The sequence below is a fragment of the Anser cygnoides genome, chromosome 24 (genome assembly GCF_040182565.1).
Source record: "Anser cygnoides isolate HZ-2024a breed goose chromosome 24, Taihu_goose_T2T_genome, whole genome shotgun sequence".
NCBI classification, from domain to species: domain Eukaryota; kingdom Metazoa; phylum Chordata; class Aves; order Anseriformes; family Anatidae; genus Anser; species Anser cygnoides.
Window position 1 is genome coordinate 5,162,901 of NC_089896.1, and position 24,251 is coordinate 5,187,151.

Here is a 24,251-nt window from a genome sequence, read left to right on the forward strand (position 1 = left end):
AGCCCCGCCTCCCCACCAATCGCAGCGCGCTCCCAGCTCCCCCGTGACCACCAGCCCCTCGCCGGCCAGCCTTTGATGCCAGCGCAGCCAATCGGCTGAGGGAGTCACTGCGCTTCAGCCAATCAGCAGTCGGTCCTCGACCAATCGCAGCCTGCCTCCCTCCAGCCACCCCCCCCGCATCTTTTCCCACCTGCCAATCACATCGCTCGCCCAATCACCGCCGCCCTTCCCACTGAGCCCCGCCCCCTCCCTTCGGACGCCATCTCGGTGGCGGCCGCCAGGAGGCGGGATGGCGGCGCGGGGCGGGGCGGTGCCGGGCCGGGCCGTGCGTCACTTCCGCTGTCAGGTGGCCGCCGAGCGGAGGCCGCGGGGCTGCGGCTGCGGGAGGCGGCGGCGGCCGCGGCGGCCCCGGGGCCATGGGTGAGCGGGGGCGGCCCGGGGCGGTGTGGGGAGGGCCGGGCACGGGCACGGCACCGCTCGGCCGCCCGTGGTACCGGCCCCGCGGCTCGGCAGCCGGGCAGCGCGGCCGGCAGGGCCCCACGGAGGCCGCGGGGCCGGGTCCGTCACGGGGGGCTCGGCCCAAGGCTGGGAGGGGGGAGCGGGGACGTGGCCGGGAGGCGGGGGGGGGCCTGCCGGGTCCCCGCTGTGCCGGGGGAGGCTTCACGGGTTCCTCTCCGGTCCCCTCCCGGTCCCCCTCGGTGCCCCGCAGCTCTCCCCGAGGTTTCGCCGGTTCCGGGTCTCGTTCCCCCGCCGGTTCAACGCGTGCCGGCGTCTCCCTGAGGAGCTGGGCCCGTCCCCGAGCCCCCCTCGGGAGGCAGGTGGCGGGGGGGGGGGGGCAGGACCCTGGGGACGGGGCCCGTCCGGTGCCGTGTGAGGGCCTGGCAACCAAAACCAGGGCGCCTGGCCTGGGGAGGTGAGCGGGGTCTGTGCCGCTGCCCAGCACGGCTCTCGTGGGGCCCCTCAGCACAAGAAGGACATCGAGGCCCTGGAACATGTCCAGAGAAGGGCTACGAGGCTGGTGAGGGGTCTGGAGCACAAGTCCTGTGAGGAGCGGCTGAGGGAACTGGGGGGGTTTGGTCTGGACAAGAGGAGGCTCAGGGCAGACCTCATTGCTCTCTGCAGCTGCCTGAAAGGGAGGTGTGGGGAGCTGGGGTCAGCCTCTTCTCACAGGTAACCAGGGATAGGACCAGAGGGAATGGCCTCAGGTTGTGCCAGGGGAGGTTCAGGCTGGAAATGAGGAGACATTTCTTCTCAGAAAGAGCGGTCAGGCGTTGGGACGGGTTGCCCAGGGAGGTGGTGGAGTCACCGTCCCTGGGGGTGTTCAAGGAGAGGTTGGACGTGGGGCTTGGGGGCATGGTTAGCAGGTGATGGTGATAGGGGGCGGTTGGACCAGGTGATCCTGGAGAGCTTTTCCAACCCTAATGATTCTCTGGTTCCTGCAGTCAGGGCCTGGTGACCTGCTTTTTGTCATCACAGGGCTGCTGGCGAGGCTTTGCCTGGCTGGGGGCACAGCAGAGGGGCTGGATGTGCAGAGCAGCACTCACGCGGTGCTTCTTGCTGCAGTGTAACCACGAGCTGTTGGCTCGTTGGTGCTGGTGGCCTCCTTGCTCGGGGTTTGGGTTTTTTACGTTGTGCTGGGTGATGGAGGAGGCAGCGGCTGCTGATTTTCTGCTCTTTGAACATGTGTGAGGGGAGAAGAGCTCAGCCAAGGTGGAGTTGGGGTTTTTAACGCCACTGCAGTTCCCAAGATCCTCTTTCATCCCGCAGCTCTGTACGCTGTTAGGTGGGGTTTGTCTGCTCCCTTCCCTCTCAGCGGCAGACTCCGGGGGTGAAATCTCCGGGGAACTCGTTCCTGCACAAAGCCCGTAGGTTTTGCCGGTTACCTGAGCTCTGCGTTTGCGCTTGATACAACTGCGACTTTCTCCTGCTGCAGAAACGCTTCTTGAAAACACCCTGGCAGCTCTGTCAACAAAACCTGTGTCCGCTGCCACGCGACAGCACCCGTGCGCCCGTCCCGCTGCCGCAGGTGACAAGTGGTCCCCGCGCTGCCCGTGGCTTTCAGGGAGCAGAAATGAAACGCTCCCAGGAAGGGGCTGGGCTCGCCTGTTGGTGAGGAGTTCTGCTGGCCGTAGGGGATCCCGGGCGTTACCGGGGTCTGTTGGAAACTTGTACGGGAGCAGGGCCTCGTGCAGGTGGCTGCGGGCACGTTCCCGCGGGCAGGCTGTGAGCGAGCAGCCCCTGGGCTGAGCCGCCCGGATGTGGGAAGAGTTTCCCTGATGCCGGAGCGCTGCTGCTACATCCTTTTATTGTTTCTCTGTGGCATCCGCACCGCTGGCTTGGTCACACAGCCGCGGTACTTAAAATCCCCCTCGCGTCCAGCTGCTGCTTGTCCTCGGGATGTCGCTGAATTGTCTCCGGACACCTCGCAGGCACCCAGCTGCTGCCTGGTGAAGGGCATCCTGCGGATCCTGCCTGAGCTCCTGCTGGACTGGAGGAAGCTCTGCTCCTGCTGTAATTTTCTGGGTGAAATAGTCTGATTTCGTTAGCTGTTGTCCTTTTTTTTTTTTTTTTTTTTAACTTGTGGTGCGTCAAAATGCTTTCATGATACGAACTATAGCGGCGCTAGCATGGCGCTAAGAACTGGTGCTGAGGGACAGGAGTAGGGTAGGAATTAGCCGTGTGGGTAACTTCTATTATTTAGAAGTCCCTGTTATTTAACACCAAGCCGGGGCTCGGCGAGCAGAGTATCGCTGATGAGCCTGGTATCGTTTCCCTATCGAACCGAGCGACCACACCTGGCTGTAAAAGTGTCAGCACGCCTGAGTCAGGCGAGAATCCGTGTGTGCGTGAGGAAGGTCCCGCTGCGGTGATTTATGGAGCGCTGAACGCACGCGGCAACGTCAGCTCGGATCAAAAACCCCAGCCTGGTCCTGCCTGGTGCAGGTTTTAAGGGCAGTGCCCGCTTGGCTCGGCGCGGGCGTCCCCGGGGCTGCGGGTTTCGCTCCCAGGCTCTCCGGTGCTGCGGGGAGAAGGGGTTAAGCTGGAGGTGGTGTTTGTGTAACCCGGCAGGGAACTCCCAGCGTGAGTCCGGGGTTGGGATGAGTCCTCGAGCCGGGGTGCTGATGCATCAGAGGGGTTTGGAGGCAGTGCTGCCACAGCTGCCAGCTCGTGCCGTGGTTAGGGCACTGGATTCCTGCGCTTCGGAGCTTCCCCCGGGGGCCTGGAAGGGATTTCCTCCCCCGTGCGTGGTTCCTGCAGGTGGCCTCAGCCCTACAAGTCGCGGACCGGCAGCAGCTGGAGTGAGCAAGGTGCGTAGGGGTCCCCTGGTGCCACGGGGGCTGCCTGGCGGCCACCTCGACTCCCCCGTGGGGCTCAGGGTTCGGGGCTGGGGGTGCCGCCTTGAGAGCGTGGCTGTGCTCGGGGGGAGCAGCTCGGCGTCCCGCTCGGAGCTGGCTGGGGCGCGGGGAAGCAGCTCGGTGAGTCTCCGTGCGTTTCCAAGAACTTTCTGAGTCAGGGCTCCTCTTTCTGGAGGAGGCGTCCCTTCCTGGAAGGGCTCGCGGCGCCGTACGCGGGTTGCACTGTTGGCTCTCTGAGTCATCCGGTGGACCTTTTTTTTTTTCCCTCTTTTTTAATTATTTATATTTCTTTTGCAGAACAGTTTAAACTTCCAAAGCTTTTGGTGCCGTAGGTCTGTAAAAATTAATGCTCCCGTACAGCAACGCGACCAAAACACCGCAGCTGATCCGACCGCCGCTGGGTGCAGGCAGAGAAGCTCCCAGCCACTCTTCGTCGGGGCTGGTTCGTGCTCCACCTTTCAGGGCAGCTGTCCTGGGGCAGCCCTGCCTCTCCCCGAGCAGCGGGTCTCGGGGTCTCGAGGGAAGGTGTGTGGCAGGGCGAGGCGATGGCCACGCTCTCGCTGCCATCCGAGCCTGTTGCTGCCGCGCGTTCCTGCGCTGAGAAGTCAGACCACAGCCCGGGTTTTGCTCACTTCGTGTTAATCTTTGTCAGACCGTAGCCCAGGTTTTGTTCATTTCACGGTAGTCCTCATCTGGGTGTTCAGGTCCTGTCCAGCTTCGCTCCCGATGAGCTGGAATTTGCCGTTTAAAAACAGAAATGAATGAACCGGGACCTTAGTTCCAGCTCGGCGCCGGGTACGGCGTTGGGCTGCCCAAAAACCAAACCGTGGCAAACCCCGTGTTGGGGAGGGGTCTCCCTGTCTGGGTGAGGACAGGGGGATGCAGGAGCCCGGGTGAGGCGCAGCGAGCTCGTCCCATCTGCAGCGAGCTTCTCGAGGGGTGGCGGCAGAGGTAATTCACAGCTGGTGACGCCGGGGGGACGCCGGTGGCTGGAGAAGAGCAGTGTCTGCGCGTCCTTCTGGGTTGTCTTTCTAATGTCACACTAGAAAGCGTAACCACAGAGTGACCTGCTTCATCCCCCGTGAGATAAAACCAGAAAGCGTCGCTGAGGTTCTGTCAGCTCTTCCAGTTTCTTAACTAGTTTCTGTGGTGCTGAGTAATCCTGTTAACGCCCCAAAGGTGCTCTTTTTGTTGTTTTTTTTTTTTTTTCCTGCTGTCAGTGGTGGCTGCCGGACTGCAGGCCCTGCCTGCTCTTTAATCTGGGATGAAAAGGGCAGCTGCCTGCTCTCGCTTTCCTTTGTTGCCGTGCCGGGCACTGGAACGTCGCGCGGCAATTCAGGAATTAGCCCGTGTCCTTAAGCTACGTAATTAAAAGACGTTGCGTCGAGGCCTGCAGAATGATTTGATTAATAATTCCATTAAAGGCAGAGCTGGTGCAGCAAGGAGCTGCGGCCGCTCCTCCGGTGGGACGTTGGATGCGGCGCGTCAGAAGCAGGCGGCGGATTTCTGTGCGAGGCTCCTCGTCTGCGCGAGGAAGGCCGTTGGTGCCGCAGATGGCGGAGCGGGGGCGGCTCGACTCGGTTCGAACAGTTTGTTTTTGGGGGGAAGGGGGCGGTGAACCCACCCTGCGAGTACCCACGGCCGCGTCCCTCAGGTGGCTTTTGAAAGGATGAATGCTCTCGGTCCGGCTCTGCAGCAGTGTTGGGTGCTCTCTCTCGAGACGGATCTTGCTGAGGTTGAAAGGAGGATTTTGCAGTCTTTAGGGCTGGAAAACCCCAGGTGCCTGGCTCGTGAGGCTGCCTGTAGATTGCTAGAGGCGTGCTCTTCACGTTTCGAAGGCTGACCACCTGTTCCACAGGAACCCTGCTGGTCCTGAGCCTTGCACCACGTCTGAATTTTGGAAGAGCTCAGTTTGCAGCCTGACGGGTTCACGTGCGGGGCTCCGCTTGCTGCCTCTTCGCTCTCTCTGCTCGTTGTGCTGGAGGAGGAGCCCTTGTGTGGTGCAGCAGCCCCTCACCTGCGTGCTGTGAGTAAACCTGTCCTGGAGAAGCTCTGCTGCCCCGGCCGCGCTAGCAGCAGGCTGAGAAGAGGGACCCAGCGTGCCGTCAGGACAGGATGGATCCCCCATCGCACCCATCCTGCTCCCAGCTCCGAGTGCCAAGGGTTGCTGCGGGGCTGGCATCTCCGTTTCCAGCTGCGGAGTAATTTTAAGCCTAAAACTAACTTCAGGCTCGTTCCTCCAGCACACAGTGCGGTTAGTTGTGTCTGAGCGCTGCCGGCTTTGTGCCGCGAGCGCTTGCAGCAGCGGAGCCCCTTGGACTCAGAGCTTTGTGTCGAGATGAAATGAGTTCGTGGGTAGAAGGCACCTGCTGGCCCGGCGGGGAGGGAGCCTCCCGCCTTGCAATTGTGGCTGCTCAGTGTATTTTCCTTAAGCCCTGTCTCAAAAAGCTATTTTTAGACCCGTGCCGAATGGATGGCCTCGGTGCTGCGGGAGGCTTACACAACGAACTCTGCGGCCTTTTGACCAATTTCCTTGCTCTAATCGGGGTTACGCAACGCGCAGAAAAGGGAACGGTCCTCCTGCCTGCCACTGCGCCTGCCCCTGCTTCTCCCCCCTTTGTCCCGAGACCTTCCTGCATCCGACTTCCCTTTGCTCTTTCCACAAAGGAGCTCAGCACGAAGCGCTCTCACGTGGAAGCCCAGAGCTGGAGGCAGCTCTGGCTCCTACGGGGCAGTCCCTTTGTTTTTTTGTGGGGTTTTGCTGCCCTCGCTGTCCCCGCTGCCTTGAGGCCCAGCGGATGCTGCGCAGGGAGGTGGGATGCAAGGTGCCCTGGGTGGCACGAGCAGGGTCGTCCTTCGTCCTTGAGCGCACGTTGGTGTTTCCTTTCCTGCTCCCACGAGGGTGCTGCTTGAAATTGGAGGGTGTCCGTAAAGAGCAGCCGGGCTGGGGCACCCCCAGAGGTGCTCTGTGCGCAGACAGCTCGTCCCGAAAGCGCTGCAGGCTGGCGCCGTGCAGCCTGCTCGTCCCGCCACCCCCCGGCCTCCTGGTGCTGGCAGCCCGGCTCCCACGTGTTCCCTACGTGCCTGCCGTCGATGGCCTGATCGATCACTGGGTGTGAGCCGGCCTGGGTCATCAAACGGGCGGCGTGTGCGGTACCTGAGGGTTAAACGCGGAGCTCTGGGGGTCGGTGCCGTTCTGGAGGGTCCGTTGTAAGTTGTAAATGGATCCTTTCTGGTGGGGCTGGGTGAACCACTAAGCAGCACCAAGTGCCACTAGCTTGATTGTTTTTTGTATATAAAGAGTCCAATATAAGCTGTAACAAGGAATCAGTTTGCAGTGGGGGTTTGTAAGGGTGGGACTCGATGCGGTGTTCTCTGCCTTTTGCCAAAATTGTGCTGTTCTAGTCCAAGCTTTAAGCATCGGTCTTACCGTGACTTAAAAATTACGTCCCGTGATGAAGGTTCTGTTGTGGCAGCATTGCTAACGCGGGTATGCTAGAGAGGAGGTTAAAGCAGGCAAGCCAGTGTGCTGCGGTGGAGGTTAAAGTGCAGAATGTGTGTGTTTGTGCTGTGCAGATGTGTGTCACATCACAAAATGTCACTGGGGGCCGTTGACGCTCGTGTTTGCCTCTCTGCGCAGGGCCGTGCGTCTGTGACTCCTTGGTGACTAAACTCGCAGAGCCCTTCTCGTTCTCTCATGTGATAGCGGGAGGTTTCGGGCCCTTTCTGAGCCAAAACAAACACAGATGTCTCAGGCTGCAGAAGTCTGGGTGCATACCACGTTACTGTAATCAGGAATAATCCAGAAGCACAGCATCAAGTGTATCTCGTTTCATGTTACAGAGCCCTCAACCTCTCGACCATCCTGCATTCTCCGAGGTGATGACTCCTGTCTCCTGAGACGTTGGAAAACCTAGTTTGGAAGAAGAGTCAAGATACAGTTGATGCTGAACTACGTGAGTGCTCGGATCGTTTTGTTTACGATAACGCCGTTTGCACCAGAGATTCCTATCCGGCTCCGATTGCACAAGGGTCATTATCTCAGAGTTTCTGTGCAGTGGGGTTTCTCCTGTGGAAATCTTACTCATAAGTTTCCAGCAGGGCTGATTGCGTTGCGAGGAGCGGAGAACTTTATAAGGCACAACCAAACGTTAGGGCAGGGATGGGGAAGGAACGAAGCAAGGATCTGGAGATGCTGGAGCAGCTGGGCCTGGTAATGTTTCTCTTTCCCAGATGTGAACTTTTGGTGGAATTCAGTAGTGCAGGGATGTGCAGCCTGCTGAAAGGCTTCTCACCTAATCTCTCTTGCTATCTCTGACCTCGGTGACAGATACTGCTAGATAATTAATGCAATGAGATCACTGTTGTGGCTACAGAAAGGGTGGGGCTGCCAGAGGGTGAGTGTCCCAGCCTCGTTCAAAGTATGGTGATTTATCAGTCTCTGACTTGCTGAAACTCTGAGACCTTTTTTTTTTTTTTTTTTAAACAAGTACAACCCAAAATATTTTCTTGGTCTGCTGTAGTAACCTTTAGGGAAGACCAGCAGGGCTTGGTTTTGACTTGCTCAGAGGAAGAAAATGGATCTGTGCTTAGTTCCTCCTCTCTCCCAGCCCCTTTAGAAGAAAAAAAAATCAACCTTTGAAATGTCAGAGCACGAGCATTTAATGTGTAGATATTTGTGAAAGCCTTTGAAACTATTTTCCAAGAGAGAAAGGTGAGGACAAAGTGTATTGGAAACAACTTCAGTTTGATGGAGCTGATTTACATTGAGCATGCTGCGTGTGAAGGACTGCTTGGCAGCAAGTGTGAGAGGCTCTCTTCTTGCTAAGCCAAAACAGGACTTTGCTTTGGGGAAGAGAAGATTCAGTGACTGAGGCTTGAATTTATTTGGCCCTGTAGGTATTGGTTTTTCACTGCCACCTCAGATTCTCTATAGATTTTTGAGTAGCAGAATATTCGTGTTGGAAATCGGATTTTCTGCTCTGCCAGAATAAGCAGAAGTTGGTGACTTCTGGTTGTTTGTGCTCGAGAGCTGTGGGGGTACGCATGGACCTTGGGTACTTTGATGCAAAGCTTGAGGTTCTCATCTGTTGGATTGAATTGCTGTGTGCTGGTGGTAGTGCCAGAGAGCCCACGTCCTGACACCGCAGCGTTTCCCTTCATTAGGATATCAATTAAAGGCAGGTAGCAGGGCTGTAAGCTGAACAGAGCATCCTTCCTGCGTGAGGAGGCTGCAGCGAGGCAATGTTCCCCATGTCAGACTCAGATTTCAGGTGTTCTGCTCAGTCCGGTTGTATGGCATGGAGATGGATGGAGGAAGCAATAAAAAGCTTCGAGCCTAACGAGGTACAAAGAGAGAGCACTTATTCCGAGACTAAAAGTGCCTTTTTGAAAAAATCATTGTTAAATTAAATGAATTCCACAGTAACTACTGTGTGTTGGTTTTCCGTGCCCTTGCTAGAAAAGGTGAAAGATATCGTTCATTTTTAAGGTCAGCTGAAATGTCGTGTGCTCGTGGCTGCTCGAGGAATAGACTTGAACCTCTGGGGTGCTTGGTGAGCCGGCTGCAGGGGAGTTCTCTGAATGGATCTGCACAAGCCCATAGGCTGAATCAGAAGTAGGCACCCATGCAAAAGGATAACTTAGGCATCTGCTTTCAGAGTGGTTTTTTTTTGAAATATGTTAATGTGCAAACTTGTTTTTGCTGTAAAACAAGCTCTAATTATTTTGACTTGTTCCCACTATGTCTCTCAAACAACTGTTCTAGGAAACATTGCTTTGAATAATGAGCCTGATTTATACCTTCAAAATGCATTAAGCCTCCAGCCCACAACTGGGCTATCAATAAATGAGCCGTAGTTGTGTTTTTTTTCCACAGAAGCACGAGTAGGCAGAGACAAGCGCATCAGTAAGTGAAAGCCTTCCTGTATGAAATAAGGGATAGTATGAGGAAACTAACTCAGCTGCTCACCAAAATGTGATCTTCTCTCTCTTTCAAGAGCCGAGGATGAAGCGGCGAGCATCAGACAGAGGAGCTGGGGAAACATCCGCTAAGGCAAAAGCTCTTTGTACAGGGATTTCTGGAAATAATGCCAAGAGAGCGGGCCCTTTTATTCTGGGTAAGCAGGGAGGGTTTTCTTCCTCTTTAGTTCTCAAGATAGAGAGCTGCTGATTGCAAAACTGAAAATAAAGGGCAAAGCAGATGTGTAACGTAGCACCTTATACCAGAGCAATTCCCATGATGTAACAGAGCAGCAACCCTTGCAGCTGGTCAAACTAAAGAGATCTGTAATGCTAATGCAGCAAGGCGGGCATGTCCTTTCAGATAAATGTGAACCCTTGCTTTTACTTTTACTTTTTTTTAAACTACATTCTTAAACTTTGATAAAAAAGCAAATTCAGAGGCTTTTCAGTTAGAGTTCTAGGGATGTGTTTAACCCATTTTGTCTGGAACATTCTGTCAAATCAGCATGTAGACAGCTAAGTAATGCAGTAATGGCTATTATAATGGATGTGTGCCCGGGCAAGACACTCTGCTAGCTTTTAAGAGTTGCTAGAAAAGTTGTTAGTTTGGAACAAGTCGCATAAAGTGCTAAAAACTTGATGGACTTTAACATGATGGACTTCCCAGTGGAAACCAATGGTTAATCGATCAGAAGTAGATTTAAACTGAAGAGGGGAGACTGTACATTGACCTGAAATTTGGAGTTATCTCTGCACCCGAGCAGTCCCTGCAGAGGTGGCAGTGAGGCTCGGAGGCGCTACCAGTAGTTGCCATGGGTGTTGGTAGTAAAGGTAAAAGCTGTGTGGTTCAGGCATGCAGAAATTTGAATTTCTAAATACAGCTGTGCTGCGTGTGGGGTTTTTTGTTAAATGGTTCTCTAGTGAAGAACCCGAAACACTGTCCAAAAAGGGTTCATAGCTCAGTACCACTTTTTTCTTTAGATCATGCTTTGTGGAAAGACAGTCTCCAGAAAAAAAAGGAACTTGACTTAAGCTAATGTAAACTGCGTGACACTTGAATACTGATGTAATCCCGAATTAGTCATTTCTGCTTAAAGGAAAACAAGTCTGTTTTTGCTTTGTGCTGTTAGGTCCACGTTTAGGTAACTCCCCTGTGCCAAGTATTGTTCAGTGTTTGGCAAGAAAGGATGGGACAGATGACTTCTATCAGCTAAAGGTAAGCAAAACGCAGGGGTTCCACATCTTCAGAGCTCTCTAACTTTTGCCCTCGCAACGAAGCGCTTGCAGCAGTGTCTGGTGCAGGCTGAACTGAGGGAAATGGCTGCTGGAACTTCCCCTCAGCAGGGCAGCCCTGCCAGGCACCACTGATCTGGTGTGGAGATCGGCTCTGAGACGAGGCCGCTGTGGCTGCTGTTCTCGTGGGGCTGTCCTGGAGCCTTCAGGTCTCCACCACGGTACCTGAGATAGCGGTGGCTCCAGCAGGGAAGGTCACTTGGGGTGTTTGCAAAAACCACCTGAGCTGCTTTCCTGTGTTAATCAAACTCATGCTGTGCGTTCTGCACAGCTCTTAGTTCAGACAGGTTTGTGGCAAGTGTACAAATCAGAGTAATTACACCCAACTGTTAAATACACGTGTGAATGCCTGAAATGTGAGAGCTCTGGGCGCGTTTGGGTTTTTCTGGGAGTTGTAAAGGTCTTTTCCCTTTTCCTGAAGATTCTCACTTTAGAAGAAAGGGGTGATAAAGGAATAGAAACGCAGGAGGAACGACAGGGCAAGATGCTGCTGCACACAGAGTATTCTCTCCTTTCCCTGCTCCACAATCAGGAAGGAGTGGTTCATCATCACGGGCTCTTCCAGGTACAGCTGGTCACCATGCAGGTTGGGGGAACGCCAGGAAGTGCTGTTGGCTTCAGCTGCTTTTGTTTAATGTACGGTTCACGCTGACCCCGTTCTTGTGCATACAGAATTAGCAGCACACCGCTGAGATTAATCAACGCTGCTTCAAACGAGCAAGTTTGTGGCAGGGCCTTGTGATGTAACGGGGTTTGGGATTTGGGGAGCGTGAGAACAGTGAAAGATGGGGCAGGCACACCGTAGCACACCCTTTGATACTTGTTTGACAGTGACTCCTGTGATATTGCACCTGAGGCCTTTTAAACCTTGTGTAATGGCCGTTTATAGGCTGCCTCGCTGCTTCACGGGGAGGAAAATAGCTGCTTTACTGGCAAATTAATTTGTGCTCGTAGAGCACCTTTAGAACTGAAGTTGTGCTTTCCGGTCTCTCTGCTGCTTAATGATGACTTGTAAGGAGGAACAAGTTGCCAAGAAACTGCTTCAGCATGTTAAAACAAACTAGTAAATGTGCTGATCAGCATCTCCAGTGAATTGTGATGCTGTTAACACCCTGAGAACTGTTTATGGGTACGAGGGACTGGTACGAATTACCACTTTGGACGTTGGAGTTGCTTTGCTTGCTGGTTAAATTTTGTCAACAGACATTTCACTCGAGGCCATCTGTGCTATATCTTAAGTAAACCAAGCCCGAGTGTCCTGTTTAATGTTATGAAACAACTGCTGCTTTTGTCCTGAGATTGCTATTTTTCTGATTATTGATGCCTTTGATCCCTAGTATTCAGACTGTACCACTGCAGAGCTTTTTAGGCTTTATCTAAAGGTGCATGTTTCAGCATCAGTACTGATATACACACGTAAACAAATGGCATTTACTTCCTCTGGCTTCTTTAAGTACAGATCATGCATCTTCTTTCTGAAATCCCCACTCGGGACAAAGATCAAGGCCTATAATTGCATTCACTTACTTTGAGATCAACGTGCATTTATTTTCTGGCGCTCTCTGTGTCAGTGAGTATGTCCAGATAGCTTCCCTGAACTATTGCTCTTTTTTTTCCTCCCTGTAGGACCGAGCTTGCGAAATTATAGAAGATTTAGAAGCCAATAGAATGGTCAGAAAAATGAAGAAGCGCATTTGTCTTGTGTTAGACTGTCTCTGTGCTCATGATTTCAGTGACAAAACGGCAGATCTGATCAATCTGCAGCATTATGTCATTAAAGAGAAGAGGCTCAGTGAGCGAGAGACGGTTGTGATATTTTATGATGTGGTACGAGTGGTAGAAGCATTACATAAGGTAAGGTCTTTGTTGTCCCTTTCTGTGCTGGAGGGCTTGGTCTTCTCCTGTTAGTATGAGGTGTTTTAAAGCTTCCTTGTGCAGGCAGTGGAAAGGTTATGAAGGATGGGTGTTCCAGCCATTTCCCAATAAGTGTTCTGCGTAAGACCTCGTGCCCCGAGCCATAAAAGAGCGTTCCCTTCCCCTCCCCTCAAGTTTCTCGATGATAACGCAGCATTTGTTGACTGTGGAGAGGGGCCAGCTGGACTCGGTGCAGATCAGGTGAACTACAGTGTTATTAACCTCAAAGTGGTCGCTGAAGAGTAGGAGAGCAGAGGTTAATCAGATGCAGGAAACACTCCAAGCTATTTCCTTTCGAAGCAAAATAAATCTCAATGTAAGAATTGATTTGTGAGATCAAAACCTCAAGCTGCAAGTTTGAGATCAATGAACTAGGAGCTACTGGAACACAAATAGATTCTGCTGATGTCTGACTTCTTACCCTGTAACAGGGGGCTTCCATCCTTCCCCAGCAGAGCAATGAATTATATATCGTTTGGTAAAATGATCGTTACTGAGGTCATACTGAGCCCGGGCACTTAAGTTTCTGGCCTTTTGGTTTCATTCAAGTCTGTCTAGATGTCCAAAGGAGCGAATTTGCTTGGTCTGTCCTTTGAGCAGAACTGAAAATGAAGTGCACAGAGTACCCGGAACACAACCAGACTAAAAAACTTAATCTGGGTTATTTTGAGGTGTCCACTTGTGTTAGGCGTAGGACTGTGGGCATTATTGTTTTTTTCCCCCCTGCTTTTCAACCCAAAAGCCAGTGTCTTCAAGTACTGTAATTAATTTAACATAGTCACCATTCAGTGCTCCTTCTGTATGTGAGAATCAGCTCTGCCTTTCTTAATTTATATCTAGAAGAAAGCAAACTACCGAAGGAGGTGGGTGGTTCCCACCTGTTTTGTTTTAGTCTGAGAATGAAGACAACGTAATTTCAAAAGATGCTTAGTGCTTTTGTCTAAGCATTGAATTTAGACAATTCTGCCTTTGCTCATGTTATACTATTACGTATTTTACAGAAAAATATTGTGCACAGAGACTTGAAACTAGGAAACATGGTGCTAAACAAAAGGTAAGTCTGCAGGAGAGCTGCTGTTCGGGCAGTTCTTTTATGCTTTTTCCCTGAAGTAGATGCTTTATTAGGAACACAACTGAAGGCAGCAATCATTGAGAGCGCTTTTGTGTGAGAAGGCTGAGGGACGTGGAAATGAGCTGCACAAAAATACAAATCCAGTTCAGAGTTTATGGGCTAATTTCCAAAAACGAATTGAGCCCAACTTAAATAGTTCACTCTTCCACCACGCTCGCTGACATCATGTCAGCACTTTCTGTTGGACTCTAACTTCTGAAAACTACATTTTCTAGTAATTCAGAAACCTGTAAGAGAAATGCTTCTTACAAGAAAGAAGGAACTGAGATGTGTTGAGTAGTTCTGTTCACATAACTCGCTTTCCATCGCGCTGAAGGAATTCCCAGCGCTGCAGTCTGCACCATAATCACAGCAGTGTTAAATCTTTGACTGCTACACTGCTGTGTTTTTGCTAGCAGTAAAATATTTACTTATCTAAACAAAAGCTCTTCTGTCTGTGTTTGTGCTTGAAATAGCTTCCTTGATGCCATTAGCTGGTTTGCTGCAAGCCCCAGTTTATAAAGCAGTAATATCCAAAGTCTTGGATGCTGTGCAGGCACCGGAGGGAGCAGCCCTCCTGGAGCAGAACGAGCAGCATCAGTGGGGCATGGCCTCAGCCCAAGTGAGAGGCAGCTGGGGGCAGCGTACGCTTTGCCTGGTGGCTCCTTGGAGTTTTCACTTGCCTTGATTTATGTGTTTAGTTGGCACGCTAGTTCCAGCTCGGATATTTTGCTGTATTCTTCAGTATTACATTACTGGCTAAATATTTTGCACTAGCCTTAAGAATGAGCGGAATTCATTGTCTTTTCACACTCTGTCTGGTTTTCTGTGGAATGAATAAAAAATTGGAAGGCTTTAGGTCTGCAGGCTTCCGGAGTCTGCACAAAGCACTCAGGTTCACCGTGGTCACAGCTTGCTCTTGCTTTTTTTTTCCCTTCTTCCCTAATACTGTTTGAAAGCAAACAGATTTTTGCCTCTTGAGGTTGAACTCCTTGGTGTCCCCCCACCCCCAACACACACGCATAACAGCCAGTAGTTTTCAGGGAAGCCTGTGAATTGTTTAGACATTTTTTTTATATAGCGACTTTAAGATCAGTATCTTCTGCTTGCTTGTTTGATTCCTCCTTGCTAGGAAGAGGCAGGCAAAGGTTGCTTCTTTAAAGAATCCACCCAGAGCTTCCCTCCTTTTCTGGGCAAAGTGTGCAGTGGAGATACCTACAGCTAGCGCTGCACGCACGGGGCCCCACTAGCAAGAAAGGGAAGGTATTTGAAGCTCTGACCGTACTTGCCAAAGTCGTTCTTTGCGCTGCGTGTTATGTTTTGGCTTTTTACTCGTAAGACCATCAGCTCTGGTGAGGAACAACTGCAGCCTCTGAAGCAGTGAGTCATTTGAAAGGGTGGGTGAGGCTTAAGAATAGATTACCATGGAGAGGACCAGTCATCTGGACTGATCACAAGTGTTTGTTCCGTTCCAGACGTGCTCACAAAAGAGCACCAGGTCTTCTCTGTTGGCTGGGGAGCGAAGTTAGTTGTGCGTCACTCTACGAGGTCCTCATTAGGCTCCTGGGCTAACGAAGGTCCCTCGGACGCTGCCCCCTGCCAGCTGCACGCGGTGAAGCCTCACAACAAGGTCAGGCTTCCATGTAGTCAGCGCAGTAGCTGGATGACTACAGGTTAAATCAAATCTCAGGGACTAAATAAAACCAAGCAACCCCGAACGTTCGAGCGTCCCTTAGAACACTTCGTCTTGTAAGTCTCTAACAAATCCCACAAATTGCTATTCAGCCAGGGAAGTCTCCTGACAGTTGAAGCTAACACTTCTTAAGCACGAGTCTGTCTTAATAATCAACTCTCCATTGCCAGCCCACACTTGGTTTTATTTCTCTTGTCTGTGAGACTCGCTGGAAACATTTCTTGATTATTTTGACTGACTTAATTTGTGCTTTCAGGCTTTTATTGTGTAATATTTTTCAAGAGTATAGAAGTCTTCTAGGCAGCGTTTTTCTGCTCAGTCCTGTAAGCTGTATGTCAAGAGCCAAATTACCTGAGTGACAGGGAAGATTGAATGTGGTAGTAATTCCGTAACGGGCTCACTTTGCCTTAAAAATGTCGTTAATTGGAGCTGGTGATGCCGTAGGGAAGTAGGGGTATCAATACAGAAATTGCATGTGCCCGCTGTTCTCACCTTTTCTGAAGTGCTTCAGTGTAGGAGGCTTTCTGATGGTGATTAGATCTTCCCTCTTTTGTGAAGAGCAGTCCTGGAGACGGGTAACACTGCCGTGGGACTCTTGCAGCGGGGTTGTTGGGCAATGTGCAGGTGGTCACGCTGAACCTGATCGTGTCCTGTGGTCACCCACTGAAGATGCTTGAGCAAGCAGTGCGCAGTAGGGCTTGCCTAGGGCAGCCCTTCCTGTAGGGTATTTTCCCTCAGCTTCCAGAAAACGTGGGAAGGAGATGCAAGGTGGTTAGGGAAAAGTAGAGGAGAATCAGCTTTTAAAATAGGGTTTTACTTTCTCAACGTTCATGCCCTACAGTGGTCAGCAAGCACGTAAGTGCAGGTCCTGGTGCTGCTGATCCCTGCAGGGTGCTGTCAGGCTGGTCCTGGGAGGTGGTCGTGTGGCTGCAAGGTGTCACCGCGTGCCACTAAGGCTGGATTGTAGGTTGTGTCCGTAGCTGTAAAATGGATTTTCTTATTCTCTCTGTAAGAGCCTTGCAAGCTTTCCTGGCGGGTGTAGAATCTCTCCCTGTCAGGATGGTGTTGATCTCGCAACTCTGCTCATCTTTTCCCCATAGACGTCTCTGTTTTGGTGTCAGCTTCCTCTGTTTGTGCTGTATGGCTCATGGCATGATGCTTCTTGTTCACTGATGCCTTCTGATTCTCCCCAGGACTCATCGAATAACCATAACGAATTTCTGCCTTGGGAAGCACCTGGTGAGCGAAGATGACCTGCTGAAGGACCAGCGAGGGAGCCCTGCCTACATCAGCCCAGATGTGCTCAGCGGTAGGCATCCCCTTTGCTCCTTGGTGGAATTCACAGCCCCTGCTTTTAACATTTGCTTTGCTTTTATTCGTGGCTCTTAACATTAAATGAAAGCTGCCTAATTCTGCTTCCACGTGTAACCCACCTTTTGAGATCCCCTTAATTAGGTCCCGATTATGAGACTTGATCTATTTTTTCAAGTATCAAGGGAAAGTGTGAGTGTACCTTGTCTTAAGGTTAGTCTGAACTTCAAAGCTAATTAAAAGCTCCCTGCCTGTTCCTAAATAAGTCAGACTGCAAACAAGATGTTCCATTTCCCACATCTGAATTTTGTTCCTGAGGCTTCGCCTGAGCTGCAGGTAAATCCCTAGGACTAAGCCAATTGTCTCAAACCCCTGTAAGGTCAGTTTATTGCAGGCAGTGCAGCCCAAGGAGCAGTTGCAGCAGCAGCTACTTGTTTCCTGAAGGGAACTGCTGACCCTCGGGGCAGCTTCTGGGCTGACTGAGAGGAGTTGCTAAAAAACAGAGGAATGATCATGCCAGGCCAGCCCAGCGGTGTGTTTGGCCTACACCTTGTCTCCAGCAGAGGCCTAAAGCAGATGTCTAGCAGAAAACAGCTTTTCCTAAGGTTCTCCACCCTTCTAACTGTTTGCAGCGCAGGGACTTTCAGAAACAGATGGGGTTTCTGTCTGTTTAGTTGCTTCAGTAGGTTTCTCTTCGCTGCGGTCTGCTGCTGTGCTAGCTTTTGTGCTGGCAGTAGCTGAGCAGGCAGTGGTTTTGCTCTCTGGTGAGCTGGACTAGAGTGTTAGAGGGTGCATTTACAGTCGGGGCTGTGCATTTGAAGCACCTCTCCATGCAGACTCCAGTTACTAAGCATTAACTCATGTCATGGAGCCGTTCTGTTGAGCACAGATAATTCCTTTGGGCTGGAGCTGAACTGCAGGGTGCAGCCCAAGATGACCACTAACACATCCCATCTGCCAAGGGTTATCCATTGGCAGGGTCAAGCTTGTGTTGGGATGATGGTGAACTGCCCAAAGCTGGCCAGTAGGTCACCAGCACCAACTGTTCTCTGTACGAGCCTGCAGCGTGTTGGGCAGCACCCCTTGGTGGTGTGCTCATGGCTAGTGTGAAATCCAGAACCCCTGCCAGCCTTCTGTGCCACTTGTGCGCGTGAGGATGCCGTTAGAACACCGAGAACTCCTCTGCAGAAGATTTGGGTCGTTCCTTACCGGTCTCTGGTCTCCCAAGGTTTTGTATCTGAGAAACGCCCTCAGAGGGAGCTAGTCCTTTCTGCTCTCTTTGCGAGAGCCAGCAGACTCACCCCAGTTTGTTGTCAGGGTTACAGGAGGTGGCGATAAACGCAGCTGAGCTCTTCGTCGTGATCTCTCAGGCAGGTCTGAGGCTGCTTCCCTCCTGGGCAGGACTGAGCCAGGAAGGGAGGCAGAGGCAGGCGGGGGGGTGGGACCCGTGTTTTTTGCAGGCCTTTCCTGTTCTGCAGGATATCCTGAGGCCCCCGTGACCAGATGGATGACAGGAGCCAACTGCTCTGCAGGAGCATGGAGCAGCTGGGGCTCAGCTAGCTGCTGTCTGGTGAAGGTGGCGTGGAGCTGCTCCTTCCTGCTGGCCCGGGGTGCTGGGCTGGGCTGCAGGCACCCAGCTGCTTCTGACAGCCCCTGGTGGTGCATTGAACAGCCTCTCTGCGTGCCGCAGTGCCACAAGGTGCTGAGCACGCTGCTTTTACTCACTTCTCTGACAGCTGAGGCTGTCTAAGACCCAGCCTCACATACAGGACAGTGCCTTGCAGCAGCACTGCCTGGACTCCTCACCTTTAGGTGCAGTCGCTCTGTGCTCCAGCTCCGGTGTCCCCACACACAGCCCTTCCTGTGCTCTTGAAACTGCTTTTCCAAAGTGGCTCAGTCTGCAGCTCCCCTCCGGAGGCAGAAAGAAAAGTTACTTGAGGACAGCTCAGGCTTCGCCACCATCTGCAGACTCTGAGCATCCCTCTGTCTGTATCGCTAATGCTCCTGTGCGAGAGGAACCCAAAAAGCCTGGTGAATTAATCATTGTTGTAGTCTCTGGGAGAAGCTGTCTTCTGCTAAGAGGTGGCTCGCGTTTTGTGGCTGCTGAAATGTCACAGCAGGAAAAGCTGGAGGAGGAGGGAGAGGTGCCTTTTTTTTGAGCATATAAAGCAAAGAATAATTAGTACAAATAACAAATGCTGCAGCAGTGACTCACCGTGTGAGTCAGAGGAAGCCATTCCCTCGATCCTGTGCTGTGGTACAGCCGTGGAGTTTCAGTTCTGACCCTCGTGCGAGCTGCTGTTGGCTGATCTGTGGAGCCACTGAAGGGACGAGCAGCGCTTCCACCAAGTGGCTCCCAGGGCCTGCTGGGCCCGCAGCAGCTCTCAGGAAAACCTCTGCGGGGAGGCTCTCGCCTTCGCAGCTGGATCCTGCAGCCACCTCTCGGGATCCGTCCTGAAGGCCCAGTGCCATCTCGATGCCCTAAATCTTCCCCTCCACCTAAATCCCCCTCGCCGGCAGTGTGGTGGCGTTGGTGTGAGCGTCGGGCCGCTCCTTGCCGGAGGAGCACTTGTTCTTCTGGGGCTTTCCTCCCTGCCTGCCCTGCTTCGTGCCTGCTGGCCCTACGTTCTCTTCTCCCCTGGCCTGGACTCGCAGCAGGGTGGGTCTGTGGAGCCTGCAACGTTCAAGGTGGTGACAGTCTGCTGGGGATGGAGAAGGGGGCGAAGCAGGTGTCTGAAGGCAGAGTTACAACAGAGGGAACCTTCTGAGAAACTTGGGCTCTTCGTTGTGCTGCCGGTTAGTGAGTGGATGCATTTCTGAGAGGCAGCACTGCAAGGCTGCTCCCTGGGTTTAGCTGTACCCCGGGGCAGATGTGGGCTGTCGTGTGAGCTCCTGCACTGTGTGCTTCTGTTCACCTGATGCTATCGGATCACGTCCTAGCCGCTCAGCAAGGAAAGCATCCTCTGTAGAGACAGGATGACAGCTCTGTGGGGACCGCTGGCTTGCTAATTTGTGACAGAGGCACCTTTACAAGAGGTTCTCGGTGGCCTCCCATAGGAAGGCTCGAGCATTTTGACCAGTGCTTAGAAAAGAGGAACACGCGCAGAGGTTGCTTCAGAGCTTTTACCTCTGGCGGTGGGCTGCAGGGGCTGGCAGGACTGTAATTCCTGTTGCTTTTGTCTCTTCCTATCTTAATGCTTTTGTCTCCTCCCTCCCTGCAGGCCGGCCGTACCGTGGAAAACCCAGTGACATGTGGGCGCTGGGCGTGGTGCTCTTCACCATGCTCTATGGCCAGTTCCCCTTCTACGACAGCATACCTCAGGAGCTCTTCCGCAAAATCAAGGCTGCCGAGTACACCATCCCTGAGTGAGTACAGCCTGTCCTCGGCCAGGGAGTCAGCCTCGTGGTGATTCCTGGGGTCAGAGCAGCAGTGGCTCCCGTGCTTCCTGACCCCTGCTCCCTGCTTGTGCATCCTGCTGCCGACTGCTCCCCTCGGACACGTGGCCTCACCTGTGCGTTCTCTCTCCCAGGGATGGGCGGGTCTCAGAAAACACTGTGTGCTTGATCCGAAAACTGCTGGTCCTGGATCCACAGCAGCGTCTGACAGCGTCTGAAGTGCTGGATTCTCTCAGCTCCATCATAGCATCGTGGTACGTTCGATAGGAGCGTGGCATCTCCGGCCTCGAGCTGTGTTAGTGCAGCCGTGGTCAGCAGGCTGCTGCCAGACACAGGACACCAGAGGGTGATCTGTGAGAACTGCAGAAAGTCTAAAATCCCGTGTCTGCTGGGGACACAGCCAGCACGGTCAGTGCAGATGCTTATCGCTGCCACAAGGGTTGCGTTCTGTAAAACAAGAAAATTGTGAAACAGTGCTGGGTACAGAGAGGCCTTCGCTGCTCCTTTCCCTCCCTTGCCCCAGGTTTGACTTTAAAAGTTTAAAAGACTTCAAAGACTAAGGTCTAAAAGACTTCTTGACTAAAGTCAAGAATAGCATAGCTGTACGTACACGTGAGGCCAAATACAGACACTTCCTACAAGCTTGTAATTAGGCTTACACTCTTAAATAAAATCAGGCATGAGATCTCTAGAGGGGGAGAGCCAGGAGACCCTAACACAGAGGGGTGTGCTGCAGTTGCAGGGTGGAGACGCCTTTTAAGGGTAAATCTCATGCCGGGACTGGCACGAACCAACAGCTGGGGTGAGATTCCAGTAGCACACCCCAGCAGAACTGCATCCTGGCAGCGTGTGATCTATGCAGCCCTCTCATCAGCCCCGTGACCTCCTGTCTGTGCCGCACTGTGCGCTCAGGCTGAGTTCTTGTGCTGCCTGCTGGGCCGGCTGTGCAGGCTGTGATTTTTGGAGCTGTGGCTGCTTTCTCTCCCACCTGTGTTAGCTCCGCATCCTGTTTAAAAACAAAAAGCAAGACTCTGGGGATGACGACGTGATTTCGTGCGGAGCTCCTAACGCAGCGCTCTCCCTGCAGGCAGTCCATGTCCTCGCTGAGCGGCCCCTTGCAGGTGGTGCCAGACATCGACGACCAAGTGGCTAACCCTGAAAACCCCCAGGAGGTAGGTGCAGGAGGGCCACCCCTGGCGCTGGGGCTGCGGCTTCGTGGCCGTGCTTCGTTTGGGCTGGCGGTGCTCGGTGCTCTTCCCTGGGCTGCATCTCCTGCTGGCCTAGCAGGACCTGCACACCCAGACTGCTTTTCCACATCCCTGTGCCACATTTACTCAAAGCATGCCCATCCCTCGTGGCCTCCGGCCTGCCGAGCTGCATGGCGGCGAGCTCGCTGGCCCCGGGAGCTCTCCTCGAGCGGTGTCTGCTTGTGTGCACCTGGGGCAGGGGGAGCGGTGCTGGCTCAGGCTCCCTGCTGTGCTCTGCATCCTGCTCTCTTGCTGATGTTTGTCCTGTTGGAAGCGGTGGCTGGTGACCTCGCCAGCTCGTTATCCTCAGCTCATTATCCTCCCGTGGCTCAGGCCAGTCGGAGGCAGTGGCAGAGGGGCTGCTTGTCAGGAGGGCTGCTCCTGGCCGTGGCTCTGACGAGGCGGCTCTCCCACAGGTGAAGGTGACGGAGGAGTGCTCGCAGTACGAGTTCGAGAACTACATGAGGCAGCAGCTGCTCCTGGCGGAGGAGAAGAACACCTTGCACGAGGCCAAGAGCTTCCTGCAGAAGCGGCAGTTTGGGAACATCCCCCCCGTGCGCCGCCTGGGCCACGACGCCCAGCCCATGAACCCGCTGGACGCGGCGATCCTGGCGCAGAGGTACCTTCGGAAGTAGCTGCCCACGCCTCCGAGAGCACAAGCGCCGCCCTGCAGCCCGCCTTTCACGTCGCCTACCACAGCTCAACAGCAATACCGGTGTCCCGCGATGGAGAATAATGTAGCAATTCTTCTGAGCTCTGTTCGGGGGCACGAATCGCTCTGGAGGGAGAAGACTTTTTTTCAAAAGCTAGTTTTGGAAGCAGCAGCCTCTTGGCATCTTCTGGAATCTGTTTTTTAAATCGAAGCCTAGATGACTAATCTGCTTTTAATCATGACTGTAATCTACCTCTCTTGTCTTTTTAACCATGCTGTTCTCTGGATCGAGCAAAGCCTGGGGGAAAGGAGAAGACTACCAAGGGTGAAGCTGGCTTGCTGGCACAAGAGTTGCGGCCGTGTAGCATGGAGAGCCGGCCGACGGCGTTGGCTCCGTATGGTTTGAATAAGCTTAGATTTATCCGGGTTTCTTGAAAGCAAGGATTTCTTGAAGCCTCCCACTTCCTTTCATCTGCATCAACCCTTTTGTTGGTCTGCCCGTGCCGCCTGCTCTGGTGCAGCCTCACGCTCGGTGGCCTTGTGAGGGCTGCAGCACCCCGGGCGGCGCGTTGTCACCCGGCGTGACCCGCGGCACGGGACGGGACTCGTCCTTGCAGGCGATGGCTGCAAAGCCCGACTCGTGTCCGCAGCCGTTCAGAGGTTGTGCAGAACTTGGCCCGGCTTGGCCTTTGACCTCTTTCCTCCCTTTCACTGATTCTTTTAGTTCCGTAAGAATATATGATTTAATCTTATTTTTTTTTTCAGTAGCTTACCTAAGGTGCAGTTAAAATTGCATTAATTCTGATTTAGCATTTTTCACACTTCAGTTGTGGTACAGATATAATATATGAGTTACAATGTGAAAAAGCTTCCCAAAATAATCCGCCTAGAGTTAGCAAGGGGCTGGCTGAAGTCTCTACTGTATTTGTTCCCTCGCTTATCTTGCCACCCGGCCCCGCCACTGCCCCGCGTGGTGCCGAGGCTGGAGAAGGACGCCCCGGGTGGTCACCCAGGGCCGTGCTGAGAACGGGAGCGGTCGTTTCTGAGCCTCACTCTGTGAACTGGATGCCTGTCTTGCCAGATGACCCGTTCTCGCACGGCGCTCCTGCAGCTCCTGGTGCCCCCCGGGGCCTCCTGCTCGGCGCGGGGCGCTCCGGCTGCCTCCCCCTGTCCCCGGGGGTCCCTTTTGGCACCGGGGAAGGGGTGAGCGGGGGCAGGGGGGCTTCTGTGGCCTTTGGCCGTAGGTGCTGGCCCCCTTTTGGGGCTGGCACTGCTCCCAGAGCCCTGGGGGCTGTCCCCACTGCCCTCGCCCTGCAGGGAGCGAGCAGCGTAGCGTGTTGTTGCCTTCCCTTGCCCCAGGCAGGCTCCCCGCCTGCACCCTTCCCCTCCGAGGCCGTGGTTCTCCATGGGGGGACCCCGCTCACGGCCGCAGGGCTTGACCCAAACTCGGGGCAGCACCGGGCATTACCTCCTGCCTCCCCCTCGCCCAAGCACGCTGGCAGAGCAGGCGGGTGACTTGTGAACACTAACACAGACCCGAACGGTTGCGCCAACCCCAGCCAGCTGAGCCAGTAGCTTCAAGTCGTAGCCTTATTTATTGCCAGGATGGTCGACCTGTCCCTCGCCCCCCCCGTGCCACCAGCAGGGCCCCCCCCCCCCCCCCGGCCCCAGTTGCGCAGGCTCTGTCCGATTTTTCCCCCTCCCCGTCTCTCCCCCCACCTCTTTTCTCTTCTGTTTCCCGAAGTTAAAGCAATATTCTGGGGACTCTGCGAGGCTGCGCGGTGCTGAGCGCTCCCGCACGGTGAATCGCGCTTGGGTTAAAGCGAACTGGAAAATTTGGGGGGGGGGGGTCGTGCATGGGGGGCATGAGCGGTGCCGGGGGGAGCGGTGCGTGACACGCTGTAGAAAAGGTTCCTATTGTAAGGAAAAAAGGAAAAAAAAAGAAAAAAAGGAAAAAAAAAGTTTGTATAAAGACGTTATTTTTGTACTGCATCCAAACTCCTCCTGCATGTCGGCAATAAAACTTGGTTCCGAGACCCAGGCGCGCAGCGACCCCGCGGGGACGGGGCCGGGGGGGGCCGGGGGGGCTGCGGTGCTCGCGGGGGCGCGCGGAGCGGAGCTGCCCTGTGCGGCCCCATAGCGCCCCACATCGCCCTGCATTGTCCCAAATCGCCCCTTATTGCCTCAGGTCGCCCTGCATTTCCCCACGTTGCCCTAAGTAGCCCTGCATTGCCCCAAATCGCCCTGCATTGTCCCACACCACCCTGCGTTACACCAAATCGCCCTCCTGTGCCCCACATCACCCTGCGCTGCC

At 53.6% G+C, this 24,251-nt stretch overlaps 1 protein-coding gene across 1 annotated transcript; it reads left to right on the forward strand.

The window, feature by feature from the left end:
• Window positions 1–285: 285 nt before the first annotated feature.
• On the forward strand, window positions 286–23,973 carry STK40 (serine/threonine kinase 40). The gene is made up of 12 exons (XM_066982664.1): window positions 286–420; window positions 7,200–7,312; window positions 9,356–9,475; window positions 10,451–10,536; window positions 11,035–11,178; window positions 12,240–12,467; window positions 13,529–13,581; window positions 16,525–16,640; window positions 19,864–20,008; window positions 20,173–20,292; window positions 21,126–21,210; window positions 21,702–23,973. The coding sequence occupies exons 3-12, from the start codon at window positions 9,364–9,366 to the stop codon at window positions 21,918–21,920; spliced, it is 1,308 nt and encodes a 435-aa protein (XP_066838765.1). The 5' UTR covers window positions 286–420; window positions 7,200–7,312; window positions 9,356–9,363; the 3' UTR covers window positions 21,921–23,973.
• The last annotated feature ends 278 nt before the right edge of the window (window positions 23,974–24,251 follow it).

Excerpts from the sequence above, each read along its gene's own strand:
- STK40 (XM_066982664.1), top strand. The coding sequence starts at position 9,364 with ATGAAGCGGCGAGCATCAGACAGAGGAGCTGGGGAAACATCCGCTAAG. Across the intron at positions 16,641-19,863 it reads CAGCCCAGATGTGCTCAGCG|GCCGGCCGTACCGTGGAAAA; the intron begins GTAGGCATCCCC and ends CCCTCCCTGCAG. Across the intron at positions 20,009-20,172 it reads GCCGAGTACACCATCCCTGA|GGATGGGCGGGTCTCAGAAA; the intron begins GTGAGTACAGCC and ends TCTCTCTCCCAG.